Source organism: Bicyclus anynana, chromosome 19 (genome assembly GCF_947172395.1).
Source record: "Bicyclus anynana chromosome 19, ilBicAnyn1.1, whole genome shotgun sequence".
NCBI classification, from domain to species: Eukaryota; Metazoa; Arthropoda; class Insecta; order Lepidoptera; family Nymphalidae; genus Bicyclus; species Bicyclus anynana.
The window spans coordinates 6,382,228-6,396,834 of NC_069101.1; the positions used below are offsets into that span (position 1 = coordinate 6,382,228).

Sequence of the window (14,607 nt, forward strand, 5' to 3'; positions counted from 1 at the left end):
GCTAGTTATTTAATAAAAAGCCATTTTTTCTTCTTACCAAATAAACTCTCGAATTTAGTTTTTCGAAATTATATTAGTGTTTTCATACAGGGAACTTAGCCCGTCGCCTCGCCTCTGAATGCAGCTCCAAGATAGAACTGGCATTGCAGCACACAACAGCGTTCTACCATTACGCAAATCACTACAAACTTATAACGAGGCAGAACTTTGACGCCATGCTCTTAGCCGGGGACTTTCTGACTTACAGTGAAATGGACGGCGAGTCGTACGGACTGAGTAAGTACACACATTATTTTAATAACCGCAACTACCTACTTATATATGAACTGAGTATTTACATACGCGTTACTTTTTAGAAGCTTTTTATTTATTTATTAGGAAGCCAACGTTGTATACAAAAAACTTATGACTAATTAAACATTCTACATAACATGAATTAATAATATACTACATTGTACACCCCACTTACAGGCTCAACATGCGTTAATATATATGTATATACATAATTCTAGACAATTCTTAATTTACTTTAATTAAAAAAAAGGAAACAAAAACTAAATCTATCGTGAAAAAAAAACAAAGAATTAAAAAAGATTTACGAATAACGTAGTTTTAGAAGATTTACTAATGTTTGTGTGTTAGTCAAATATTGGAAGATGAATTAGAAAAACTTTCTGTCGTTCAATTGGGCTCTTGGTATACCTGGGAACTTGTATTTTTTTTAAAAAAGAATATTTGCCATATTTTTTTTTAATATGACCAATATTCCAATTTCCCTTCAACTAGTCGGGAAAGACTGTATTAGGAGTGGGTACGACAATAGACCAACGGGGCGAGGATCGAACCACCACCTCTCGGTGATGAGTCCGACCGTTCTTACCGATGAGCTATTGAGACTCTTGTTTAACTCAGGTGACAATGCTGATAATATAGTACCATAGAGCTGCTCTGATTTTGAAGTCAGAAGGTAGCCATAGAAGCTTAAACACTTAATACGATAAGCTCATTTGCGTTGGCAAATAATAGACATAATTTTAAATATTAACCTTTTTAATCAATAATTCCTTACGATTACGATTGATTTACGAGTAAATGTATTTATGAGATTCTTAATTACTTAAATGTAATTTCCTATTAACACAGAAGCAAGTGTTTTAAGTAGAAAATGTGCCTACATAAATGTCATTATATTTTTGAAAAAAGGAGGAAAAAAGAAAATTCACATAAGTAAAGTGGGTAGGTACTTCACTACATCCACCCTTGAAATAAGGTTCGGAACAAATGTAGACGCTTCATTACCAATACGGACGCAGAATTGAAACAATTAGTGATAATACATTTGGCTGCATATCAAAATGTTAATTTCAATAATTGTTTTGTTATCATAAAGTTTCCAGTTAAACTATAATTCGATAGTATCGAGTAGTAGTAGCTATAAACATACTACTAGTCGTATCGAGTCTCAATCATCGATATTTGATTATTTTAAAAAAAAACATATTACCTGATTGTAACGATACAACCATATATTATCAGAACACCAGTTTATATTTTACTAGCGGACGCCCGCGACTTCGTCCGCGTAAATTTCGATGTCAACTTTACTACTACCCCTACCCTACCCTACCCCTACCCTACCACTACCCCAACCCTACCCTACCCAACCCCTACATCTACCATACCCCTACCCTACCCTACCCTACCCCTACCCCCACCCTACCCCTACCCTACCCCAAACCTACCCCTACCCTACCCCTACCTTACCTACACCCTACCCCCATCTTACCCCTACCCCCATCCAACCCCTACCCCCATCCTACCCCTACCCTCCCCGTACCCTATCCCTTTCCTACCCCTATCCCTTTCCTACCCCTATCCCACCCTAACCCCTATCTCACGCCTATCCTACCCCTACTCTACCACTTCCCTATCCTACCCGTACCTCTACCCTACCGCTACCCTACCTATACCCCTACCCTACCAATACCCTAAACCCGGCCCTAAACCTACCCTACCCCTACACTACCCCTACGCGTCCCTACCCGTAGCCTACCTTACCCTGTAACTTCTCTATCTTACTCCTACCCTTAGCAAAATCGGTCCAGTCTTTCAAGAGTGGTGGTATGACCAAGAGAAATAGAGACTTCTATGCTAAAAATATAAAGAGGTAAAGTTCGTGTGGTTGTAGGAGGTAATCTCTGGATCTACTGGGCCGATTTGGAAAATTGTTTTACCAATAGAAAGCTACGTTATTTGCGAGTGTCATAGGCTATGTTTGATCCCCATATTCACACGGGAACGGGAACTACGTAAATGAAAGCGCCGGGCGTCATATAGCGGAATTTCTGCGTCTTTTAGAAATTTTGTATTATCTCCGAAACTATTTAAGTAATTAACATACTGTAAAGGGCAAATCTTATCTCCATAATATCCTTGTGATTATTAAATAATTTATTTTAATAAGGATTAAAGTTTAGTTGTATAAATAATGACGTAAACCTAAGTATATAAAATTAATGATTTTTAAAACACAAAAGGTACTATATCTGCTAATATATAGAAGATAGATATATGGCGTCGCGGACTTTTTTGTAGAACTTTTAAAGATACATAAAGTCTCCATACATTAATTTCAATTTTACACAATGGTTAAGGCAGCGCATGCGAATAAGTCTGTTTAAAAGGTTTTTAGTCCGACCTGTATGACAAAAACTGTGATAACTCGGTTAATATACATGATACCAATATAAAATATAGCCTATAGCACTCCCCGATAATGTAGCATTCTACTGGTGAAAGAATTTTTAAAATCGGACCAGTAGTTCCGAAGATTACCCCATTTAAAAAATGTGACAAACTTACAAACTTACAAACTTTACCTCTTTATAATATTAGTATAGATTAAAAAACAGAGGAACGACTTTAAAAAATAATTTTACATGAAAATTCTAGGTGGCATGAAATCCACTTATCTGCACCTAACAAATCCCCCTGGTAGGTAGGTACTTACGCCCAAAATAATATGTAGTTATAAATAGATTATAACACACAACAATGTACCTACATTAAACGAGTTTTATCGTGGATAGAGTGACAGACCAAAAAGTTAATAGTTGAGTAAAATATACTTTAACTGCCCCCGCCGAGTGCCACGTCGAAAAATGTTGAAACTGTAGAAAGAGAATCGACATGCCACTTGGCTAGGGGGGCAGGTTTGTTTTATTTATTTATTTATTTATTTGGTCCAGCATTTACACAAATACAATCTAAAAAAAAACGGCATGCACATTTCCGTAATATTAAAATAAATTGACGATTACATTACATTAAATCAGTTTACATAAGAAAAAAAATACATTTTACAGTAACAAGAAAAGGAAACATTTTACAACTACTATTTGAATATACTATATAATACAAAAAATAAAATGGAATTGGTAAAAACAAAAAGAAAAATTAGTTTAGCAAATCTAGCAAAACTAACTTGCGATATGTCCTTGGTGAGTCTTTGTGGATATCTACCGACTAAGTGCGTTATATAATTTACATAGCCTGGGCATAGTAGAATAGGCGCCAAAAACCACGATTATAGGCATGTATAAGAAATATAAACGTCCACGTATGCGGGATGCCTTAAATATACTTGCACGGTGAGGATTTCCGGGGTGCGAGGCAAAGGGACGGCTTAAGTGTGTCTTGTACATTCACGCGTCAAATGACACTAACGGGGCGTGTAAAGGTGGGATTAATTTTTCCGCAGGTCGTGAGGAGGCGTACGTAAGGGATGGGAAAGTAAGGTTGGCCACTATGGACCTGTATGGTGCTCTCATGTTGAAACTACGCGGTTACAGACCGTTTATGATATTGGCTAACTGTTTGGATAAAGAGACGCTCGCGTTTCAACAAAAAGAACGCAAGGAGTGAGTGTTTTATACTTATCACTAGCTGGCGCCCCGCGGTTTCATCCGCGTGGTTCCCGTTCCCGTAGAAATATGAGGATAATATATAGCCTATAGCCTTCTCCAATAAATGGGCTATCTAACACTGAAAGAATTTTTCAAATCGGACCAGTAGTTCCTGAGATTAGCACGTTAAATTAAAGAAACAAACAAACTCTTCAGCTTTATAATATTAGTATAGATTATAACAGGCTAGTTGACACTTTTAATTTAAATGGTCTTATATAGTTCATTGTCGTTTGAAAAAAATATATCATATGTTTTGAGATGTGAATACATAAAAAATTGCACATAATTTTCTTCTTGTAACAGAGCAAGGGATTTAGCTAACGAGAAACAACTTTTCACCATAGCAGATCCAAGAGAAGTATCAACATTACAAGTTTTACTTTCCGGACGTATAATTATTCATGGAATACTCAACGAAATTCTACAAGTAAGTCTAGTTATGCGAATAAGTTACTTTTAGCATACATTACTTTTTACTCGCATATTCATATAGAATACTTTACACCATAATACTAAGAGCCAGTTTACAGCCAGACATTACTTTTGCTTATTATTTTAATTTAATTCATTTGTATTTATTCATATTTTAAATTGGCTGTGACGTCACAGCTGAAAATCAGCGCCGTTTATTATGCTTAAAGTAGTGCACGGAGTAAGCTGAGCTGTACACTAGGGCAATGGTTCCTAACAACCCGATTTCTGTCGGGTTACCTTTTTAAAATCCACGTGTTTTACAAACGTAAATATTTGAACGTACCTTATCAGCCAAAAACACATGAAAGGAAACTACTAGAATATTTCAGTCTTCGCTACTGCTGTACACCTTTTTTTAAGGGTTACAGACAGACATGCTGAAAGCTGAAAGTTTGTCAGTTCATGCTCCTACCTATGTAAGGTACCTATGTAATGTATGTCCTATGGTACGAGTAAGTACGGTAGCCAATTATGGAGTTTGGACCATGGTTACTTTGGGAGATAGCATTTAGACATGAGATAATAGAGTTTAATAATCCGAGACTTGGTCGCTAACTAGTCCTCATTAGCACGCTCAACTCATCTGAGAAATCCCGAGAAGACCCGCTGAGTGATTCTCAGCGGGCCTTTTCGGGCGAGTTATGCTTGGAGCTTATCTGCGTGCTCAATCAGAATTAAGGAGATCCGCAGAAGAACAAAAGTCACTGACATAGCTCAACGAGCCATGAAGCTGAAGAGGCAATTCGCAGGCCACGAAGAGCCGATAGACGTTGGGGTCCCAAAGTGTTGATCGACCTACTAGGTGGACCGAGGACATCAAGCTGGTTGCAGGAAACCGCGGATTGCTTGAGACCATTGTGCTTGGAAGTCCAAAGAGGTCTATGTCCAGTGAGCGTCCATCGGCTGTTAAAAATGATGATGAAGATTATTTAACAAAATATCATTTCCAGCAGCTCTTTCCAGACGATAAAGAAAAAAGTGAATTCACGTTTGATTCGGAATGTTCACTCATGATGGATAGCGAAACACGACGAAATCAGGACTTCAAATATATTAACAGAATCGCATTCTCTATTTCGGTGGGTACTTGGTCAGAATATTAAAAGAAAAGTATTTGGATAACTCTTGCTTATTAAAAAGCTTCACCAATATTCGGCTCACTGTTAAGCCGAGTCTTCTCTCAGAATGGAAAAGCATAAGCCAATAATATTCCACCACGCTGGCCCAATGCGGATTGGCCGACTTCACACACGTAGAGAATTAAGGTAATACTCAGGTAGGTCCAGGTGGACTGACGACATCAAGCGAGTCGCAGGGATTCGCTGGATGCAGGCGGCTCAGTATCGTGATGTTTGGAAGTCCCTACAAAAGGCCTATGTCCTGCAGTGGACGTCCATCGGCTGATATGATGATGATGATGATGACTCAGGTATGCAGGTTTCCTCACGATGTTTTCCCTGCACCGTTTGAGACACGTGATATTTAATTTCTTTTAAATGCACTTATCCGAAAAGTTGGCTTAGAAAATATTTCGCGACACTCTCTCAGTAAACCGAATCGTTATTTGACATCAGCCTTAAACAATTACCATTTCTTCTTTTTTCAATTATTTTTTCATTCAGAAGCGGGTGTGAAACAGACAACACAAATGTCATTAATTTCCTTGAGATTGAAGACAATTGGCTTTTTTTCAACAGTGATTTATTAATTTACAGAGTTCGTCTTTGGAGGACAAGACTGATTTCAAGAAAAGTAGCGCCATAGATTCTGGCTTATACTCCCTGTATAAGGATATTCCAGGCACTGAATTTATTAGCCGCGTGTTTGGAACTGCCAGTTATCAAGAAAGGGAAAAATCTAAAAAGTTATCTATATCATATATTACCTTTACCTTTACCTTTGTTTTTATTCTTTACAAGTTAGTCCTTGACTACAATGCCACCTGATGGTAAGTGATGATGCAATCTAAGATGGAAGCGGGGTAAGTGGTTAGGAGGAGGATGAAATTCCACACTCCTCGGTTTCTACAAGACATCGTACCGGCTGAAGCCTCCCACCAGCCAGACCTGTACCAATTAAGAAAACCTCAATCGACCCAGCCGGGAATCGAACCCAGGACCTCCGTTTTGTAATTTGACACGTTAAGCCGTCGATTACGGTCATTATCATTGTCATCTGATAGTGAAAAATAGTTGATTTGAGAAGCAAAGGACCATATCGCCATAGATCCGCCAACCTGCATTGGAGCGTGGTGGGCCGAAACTCCAAATCCCCTCTCCTATACGGAGGAAGACCTGGACCTGCAGTGGGCTGTAATCAACGAAATAGACTGTTTTGATGAATTTTACCGAAAGTAACTATGCCTGTCTCGTACCTAATTAATTTATAATACTACCATGCCACGTGGTTCCCGTTCCCGTAGGAATACAGGGATAATCGATAAATGGGCTATCTAACACTGAAAGAATTTTTCAAATCGGTCAAGTAATTCCTGAGATTAGCGCGATCGCGTAAAACAAACAAACTCCTCAGCTTTATAATATTAGTATAGATTCTAAAGAGATATAGTTTGCAGCGGTGATGTTTCCTAATAACACGATTCCTATCGGATTACCTTTTAAAATCTACGAGTTTTACGGACGTTAATAATAATTTAACGTACTGGGCCAAACACATTTAGACTAATAAACACATGAACGGGTTACCTACAAGAAAATTTCAGACTTCGCTACTGATAGTTTGTGAGGTTGTAGGGGTATAATATCTGGATATACTAAACCGATTTTGAAAATTCTTTTACCATTCAATAGCCGAGTTATTTGTAAGTGTCATAGGCTATATTTAATACCCGAATTATTTATCTGTTTTTAAAAAGAGTTTTTCATGAAAAATCTTCAAAAAATACTATGTAAACAATATACCTTAGAATCTACTATTTGCAGTGTAGAGATTTCTTTACATTATATAAATAATATCCTATTAATTATTCTAACTTATTTTCAGGTCTGTTGGTCGCTCCCTAATCATAAATAAGCAAGATCAAACGAATGTTCCCGGCCGAAAAAGTATTGACTTTAGCAAATCTTCCACGTGGAAAGGTACCCACTTGTTATACTTACCTCACTTCCTATCCCTTAATCACAATCAGGGCCGTTTCTACCGCCGTATGAGCCGTATCAATGATACGGCCCCCCAAACTACAGGGGTACCTTTAAGTGTAAAAGTAAAAATTAGTAAAATTTAATCCACAATCTCGCTTATCTTGTGCTTTCCGGAGAGTAAATCATAAAACACTGCTATAGAGATTTTCGGGACTAGCCGCTCGTCTATTGGGCCCCCCCAATTAATTTTGGTACAGGGTATTCCAACGCAAGCTACGCCAAAATTCTGGAATGGTGACCCCACGCTAGAAGGAGCAGTGTTGGTCTTCCACAGCTGGAACAACAACATCAAGTAGATTACAGTAAGCCGTTGGAAGTAGACGACTCAAGACCGTAGTGTTTGGAAGTCCATGTGGCTTAACCCTAACTCCAACGCTGAACGTCCAGCGGTGGACGTCCAGCGGCTGACTATGATGATGATAGCATTTAGTAGCATCTAGTAGTTAGCAAATAACCAAAAAGTCCTAACGATTCTCAGACGAAGTGGTTCAAGGTAATTTAGCTTCCAAGATTTAAAAGCTTGTAAGTTAATTTAATAAATATCTAACTTTCAACTAAACGTTGTTTATCTTACAGATAGAGGAAATACATAAAATATAGTCATTGTAGGTACTTGATGAGTGTAAAGTATAATTAATGAAAAAAAATATTTTTTTCTAAAAATTAAAATAAAATTTATATAATTTATGCTAGCCCTTCACCATCCGATAAGACCACATGCCTTCAGCACTAACGGCTTGACGTCCGATAAAACTGATCGTATGTTCACATCGCGACCATCACACGGTCAGTTTTATCGGCTGCTTGCAGGCATGTGAGCTTACTTGATCATCAGTGGCTGACATTATATTTACAGGATATCCTTTATCAGATAGTAGAAAATCATCTAAATCCGTCACTTTCACGTCCCCCGTAAACAATCTATTCGTTGAGCCTTCTACTTCTGCAAATATAGCCGAACCGCAAAATGAGACTGAAAGTAAGTTTACTCTAAATTATCATCCTTATCATCCATCATCATCTTCACGGTAATATGCTCCCGACCGATTATTTTATTTCGGCCATGGCAGTCAATCTCCCATGTTGACATTAACCATAGACGCAAGATATATTATAGTGCACAAGTGTGTTCACAAGCACAAGTGCAGATTATATTCCCTCACTCTCAGAGTCCGATGGGACGGCAGACCGACACGACCGGTGAAAGATCAGGCGCAGGACCGACGGCTTTACTATTACGATTTTTCAGGTAAGGAAAATCCCAATACAAGAAAAATCCGCACCGCCTCGTCGCTATGCGTCCACTTGTAGTCGACAGATAGACCACGGGTGGACGCCGCGTTGTCACCAGTGAACCTTGCGTGGTCAACGAATTTCCGAGTAGTCTACCAGCGTTTGGCCCCAGGTGTGCACGTGTGTTAGCGAGCTATCACCGAGTGGTCCATGTGCGGACTGCGAGTGGACACATCGCGAGCGAGGCGATCCGGTGATGTACGGAGTTGATGTAATGAGCACATACCCCTACAAATCCGTACGTAGAATACTAACCTTGAGGCGAGGCGGTGCGGGTCGGGTAATCGGGTGGCTCTAATGAGCTACGATCTTAAGTCGAATTTGTTGCAGTGGCGAATTTGTTAATGAAGTCGATGAGCGCGAAGATGGTACAGTCCCGCGAGAACGTGCGAGCACAGAGCTCCGACCTTTGGCTCGCGTTCCTAATTCAAAACGGTTTGCCGCTGAACGCCAAGGCCAATGAACTTTGTGAGTTTTCTTTTTAGGGTTCCGTAATCCATAAGAAACCCTTTTAGTTTCGCCATGTCCGTCTGTCCGTCAGTCTGTCTGCGGCTTAGCACAGAGACTTACCACCAGAAAGCTGTAATTTGAAAATAATAAAATCTTAATAATTGTTTTTTGAGGGTCCGTAGCCTACCTACTTGTAAAGTAAGGATGTTTTTTTTCACTCGTTTATCTTAGTGTGGGGTATCGTTGGACAGGTCTTTGGAAATAGATGAGGGGTCTGCTAACAATATTTTTCGATTCAGCAATTCGTTTGTGAAATATTAACGTTTAGAGTGCTAATTTTTGTTAGTCAAATGTCCCCTCTTTATAAGACAATCTGTTATTATTATTATTAAAAATGAAATGTTATCCATTCTTGAACTTGAGTAGATTAACCTGGTTCTAGGTAAACTGTAAAAAACGTTAATAAACTGAAAATATTATACTTTTTAGATAATAAAAATCGGCGGGAAGCTAAAACGGATAGTCCAGAATACGTAGAGCATCAGCTGGATGAATACCAAACGGTAATAATTCTTCTATCTAAGCGAGACAACGAAGATATCGTGACGTTCACGTTGGCCATCAATATAAATGGCTCATTAGAGGACTAGCTGGTCTATTCGCTAACATTATTTATTTACATATAGGTACGATAATAAAAAAAAATCAACCGACTTCAAAAACATACCTACAACGTATCGACTAAACTAAAAAGCGAAAAATAACATCGTATTATGTTCAACCTACTGATCAGTTTGAAGGCGATGTTCACTTTTTAGTTTTGTCGGTACGTTTTATATTTTTAAAGTCGGTTGAATTTTTTTTTATTATATTTTTTTATTTATAAATTTTTAGTGTACCTAATCATACTAACAAAAAAGAATTATTCAAATCGGTCCAGGCGTCTTCGAGTTATCAGGTATGAGGTAACAACATACCATACCAAATAAAAACACTCGAATTGAGAACCTCCTCCTTTTTTTGAAGTCGGTTAATTACCAAATTAAAATTAAATACTTCCTATTGTTAGTGATTCTTAAGCCGATTGATTTTTATTCACTGTTTATTGATAAGCAATCAAAACTACTGAACTTAAAGGTTGTCTAAAGACGTGTAAAGATGCCAGACAGACTTACTTCCGCATTTATAATTATCTAAGATAATTATGGACCATAACGTTTGTTGGAAAATAGAACTGAATATTTCAGTGACCTTAGGTTTGAACCCGGAACTTCATAATCCAACGCCGCACAGGCTAACCATTGGACCGACGAGTCATTTCTGATGCCTAATCACATTAACATTTTCAGGTACCAGCAGAAAGTTTCACAGCTCACCTACAGGACGACTATGAGGAAATTCATCGAAATAATCCTGGACTTTTCTATGATACAGTATGTAATTTTTACCGACTTCAAAAAAAGGAGGAGGTTCTCAATTCCAGTCTGTTTTTTTTTTGTTATAATTTAAGTCGATTCTGAAAGAGCAGAAAGTAAGAGAGAAAGTACATGAAAGAACACTATCCGTAAAACCTTAATCTTTATGATATTCTTACATAGCTTAAATTAATACATCACCGGTTTAGCACCGCCTTCAAAGTGATCAGCAGGTAGAACATAATATGATGTTATTTTTCGCTTTTTAGTTTAGCTGGTACGTTTTATGTTTTTGAAGTAGGTTGTATTTTTTTATAAAATTTTTGGTCCACATACCAATTTTTACTGATGTATCTATCTTGAAAAATTAAGGACTTTCCATACAGAAAGGGGTGAAACAGGGCTTGAAAGTTTACATTGATTTCCACGGGGACGAAGTCGCGGACGCCTCCTAGTATTATATAAAAGTGTATGCTGAATGACTGAATTCTGATTCTATGTTAAATACAAGAACTCTATGTAGGTAGTAAAAAGTACCTATAGACCTACATACAAATTGCAGACTACTTATTACCATGGTGTTTGTAAAAAATATTGAGTAGTAGGATCTTGTGCCGAAATTATAACATATTCTATAAACATTACAAATATTATTAGAACTTATCAAGATATTATAATATGATTTTAGGTTACTATGGACAATCCTGATGATGCATTCCACAAAATGAAGAGATTGGTTAAAAATATTGTGAACTCGCAGCTTCATTTCACACCAATGATGGATTTAGACATAGCCAATAGCAACTGTCCTATTGTAAAGAAAAAGCTTGAAAATATTCGTAGTCAAATTGCACCACAAAGGGTATTTTATTGAAATAAACAAAATGTAAAAAGGGATGTGTTTATTATTACCATTAATTCCTATTAAATATAATTATTAATAGAAAGTATATTGTAGAACAATATTCCACTAGGCATTAACCAGAAAGTGAGGATCAACTCAATATATGCACATTTTTATTTGACCTTAATACTTAAATGTGTCTGGTACAATCATTTAAACACCATGGTGTCGAGCATTGCTCCGAGGGACTGTACAATGTTATTTGCCATCAAGATGTCTACTTTCTCTTCTAAATGCCTCTTGGGGTCCTGTTTGCCAACATTCTTAATGGCTAACTGCTCAGGCGTCATCTTCTCTTCGTCTTCGAGAGCTTTGTTGTAGTTCTTGGCCAAATCCAACATGTCGGTGACAGTTGTTTCATTTATAGCACAATGCTCCTTGTAATCTGCTAGAGTAAGTCCATCCATCCACGATTTCTTGTGCAAGTTTAACAACATCTTCTGTTCCAGCTCATTCTTCCTGTAGTTTATACTGATGGAGTAGTAATGACGGTTTAAGCCATGAATGAGAGCTTGCACTGAAGGCTTTTGTAAGTGGCCCAAGTTGGATGTTGTTTGTCTCGGTTCTTGGCCAAGAACCATCATGTTGGGGTTAATGAGGCGGAATGCGTCTATAACAACTTTCCCCTTCACCGACTGGATGGGATCAACCACCACTGCCACAGCTCTTTCAGATAAGGCCTCAAAGGATTGCTGCGTGTTTATATCAACTCCTGATAACCAGCAACCAAAACCAGGATGCGAGTGGTACCTGAAAACGGTATATTGCTGAATATTAAAATTATTATAAATACAACAGATATTTATAAGACTATATTTTCATCATTATCAATCATCATCCGCATACTTTTATATCTTCTCTCAGGCCACCACTCCCCTGTGCAGGGGAATTTGGACTTCACTATGCTGTTCCAATACAGGTAATAATGACTAATGTTAATATTAATGACCACACTACAGGCATAATAAGTTTGACGGCCTCCGTGGCGCAGTGGTATGCGCGGTGGATTTACAAGACGGAGGTCCTGGGTTCGATCCCTGGCTGGGACGATTGAGATTTTCTTAATTGGTCCAGGTCTGGCTGGTGGGAGGCTTCGGCCGTGGCTAGTTACCACCCTACCGGTAAAGACGTACCGCCAAGCGATTTAGCGTTCCGGTACGATGCCGTGTAGAAACCGAAAGGGGTGTGGATTTTCATCCTCCTCCTAACAAGTTGGCCCGCTTCCATCTTGTACTACATCATCACTTACCATCAGGTGAGATTGTAGTCAAGGGCTAACTTGTAAAAAAAAAAAAAAAATTTGTTCAGGAATGCAAAGGCTTCTAAACTCTGGGCTGACATTAAATTTTGAAAAAACAATTCTCTCAATACCAATCACTCATAATTCATAAACAATCATGCAGTTGCTGTGCATTGGTAAATGATAATTTCAATGGCTTTCATAAAATTATCATTATTGTAATACAGAATATCATCATTATCAGTATATTTTAATGACTTGCTTCAGTTTTAGATTTAACTCACTGCTTCTCTGAGAATTGGAGGGCTAATATTATAATAGTTTTTATTTCCAATGTAAATATAACTCACCATCCCACTACCATCTCAGGTCTTCCAGTTTGTTTCAACATATCCAACATTTTAGCTTGGAAGACAGGATCCACAGCCTCTACAGACACGCCGGTTCCAGTCTGAGGCATGGCAAACACATCAATCACCCGAACTGTGTAATCGTCAACAAACTCACCTGCAATACAAATTAAAAAAATTTAGAACACATTTATTATTCATCATTAATTATCAAGCCATATTCGGCTCACTGCTGAGCCGAATAACAGGGGTTAGACCTATGTTATGTTATTTTTATTATACTCTGCATCAAACTTCTAGTCCTTTTTGACATTGCAGCACACTGAGCTCTTATAACCCTAGTGGTTTATGTTTTGTACACCTGCAATGGGTATCCAAAGCTGATCTTGTATGGTTAGTAAGAGTCACCAAATTTGACTGGACAAAGAAAACACAAACAGAAAATTGGATTGTTGCTATGTTATGAAGGAGTTATTTTACTCTACACCCAGGTTAAAAGTACAGGGCTTTGCTCAGTTCTTTACTGTCACATGACAGACCTGCCACTGATGAATCCATGGAATACTAAGATAGTTAATACTAATAGTTAATTATTCAGAACAGACTCAAAGTTTTGGGCTTAGTATACTATGTTGTAAGTAGGAAGTATCTTTCTTCTAGGTCTCTAGGAAAAAAATATAGGAAGTGCTCATTCCTATGTTCTTTTGGTCACTATGTTAAAGATCCCTGATTATATTCCTGATGCCTGGTCATACCAACACTACTCAATACATATACTTTTAGGTTAGCATGCAATCATTTTGCATTGTCACTGTCCTAATGCCATTATTTTGGTTATAGTCAAATCCTTGTTTATAATCATAATACAATACAGCCTTCCTTAGATGTTATGATGATAATTACCTAACATAAGACCCATAACCTCCATTGGAACACCGGCTCGACCGTGCTTCAGCATTTTCAAGAGAGCTAACGATGAAATGTAAACTTGCTCTGCTGTGTCCACTACGGGCGCATCGGTCGGCGGGGGCGCCTGGGAGAGCCCGGCCATACCTCCTCCGAGACGCAAAAGACGATCCATGGTTCACTGGCACCCGTTCTACTAACAAATAACATGAAGCGTTATGTACGATGACACGAACATTCAAACAAACTAGATTGTTGCACGGAACTTTAAAAACATACCTGTAGATAATAGTTTGACTTTATATTTGAGTTCTATACGTACTCTAAGTAATTAGTCTCGAATATTTAATAACAATGCTAAACCGACACAAATTTTTAACTTAGTATTTCCATGAATTATTAGTGTCAAACTCAAGCTCAACAATGACGATTTTAATTTTGACATC

At 38.0% G+C, this 14,607-nt stretch overlaps 2 protein-coding genes across 3 annotated transcripts in view; one reads left to right on the forward strand and one right to left on the reverse strand.

Moving 5' to 3' along the window:
• The window catches only part of LOC112056183 (uncharacterized), a 32,533-nt gene extending 20,414 nt beyond the window's left edge, over window positions 1-12,119 (forward strand). Inside the window, exons 9-19 of the mRNA XM_052887593.1 lie at window positions 91-276; window positions 3,761-3,920; window positions 4,272-4,395; window positions 5,396-5,521; window positions 6,158-6,306; window positions 7,446-7,540; window positions 8,460-8,582; window positions 9,227-9,364; window positions 9,836-9,909; window positions 10,696-10,779; window positions 11,450-12,119. Of these exons, the coding sequence (XP_052743553.1) occupies window positions 91-276; window positions 3,761-3,920; window positions 4,272-4,395; window positions 5,396-5,521; window positions 6,158-6,306; window positions 7,446-7,540; window positions 8,460-8,582; window positions 9,227-9,364; window positions 9,836-9,909; window positions 10,696-10,779; window positions 11,450-11,635 (1,445 nt within the window). The 3' untranslated portion in view covers window positions 11,636-12,119. The remainder of the gene's footprint in view (window positions 1-90; window positions 277-3,760; window positions 3,921-4,271; window positions 4,396-5,395; window positions 5,522-6,157; window positions 6,307-7,445; window positions 7,541-8,459; window positions 8,583-9,226; window positions 9,365-9,835; window positions 9,910-10,695; window positions 10,780-11,449) is intronic.
• Window positions 11,649-14,603, reverse strand: LOC112056190 (26S proteasome non-ATPase regulatory subunit 14). Of its 2 annotated transcripts, none has more exons than XM_024096566.2 (4): window positions 14,441-14,603; window positions 14,159-14,354; window positions 13,256-13,412; window positions 11,649-12,415 (listed from the first exon to the last, which is right to left on the reverse strand). In XM_024096566.2, exons 2-4 carry the CDS (start codon window positions 14,334-14,336, stop codon window positions 11,815-11,817), a joined length of 936 nt encoding a protein of 311 aa, XP_023952334.1. In that variant the 5' UTR covers window positions 14,337-14,354; window positions 14,441-14,603; the 3' UTR covers window positions 11,649-11,814. The 2 variants fall into 2 exon arrangements, with proteins under 2 accessions (XP_023952334.1, XP_023952333.1); XM_024096565.2 differs by having other exon boundaries at window positions 14,159-14,357; window positions 14,441-14,601.
• Window positions 14,604-14,607: the final 4 nt, after the last annotated feature.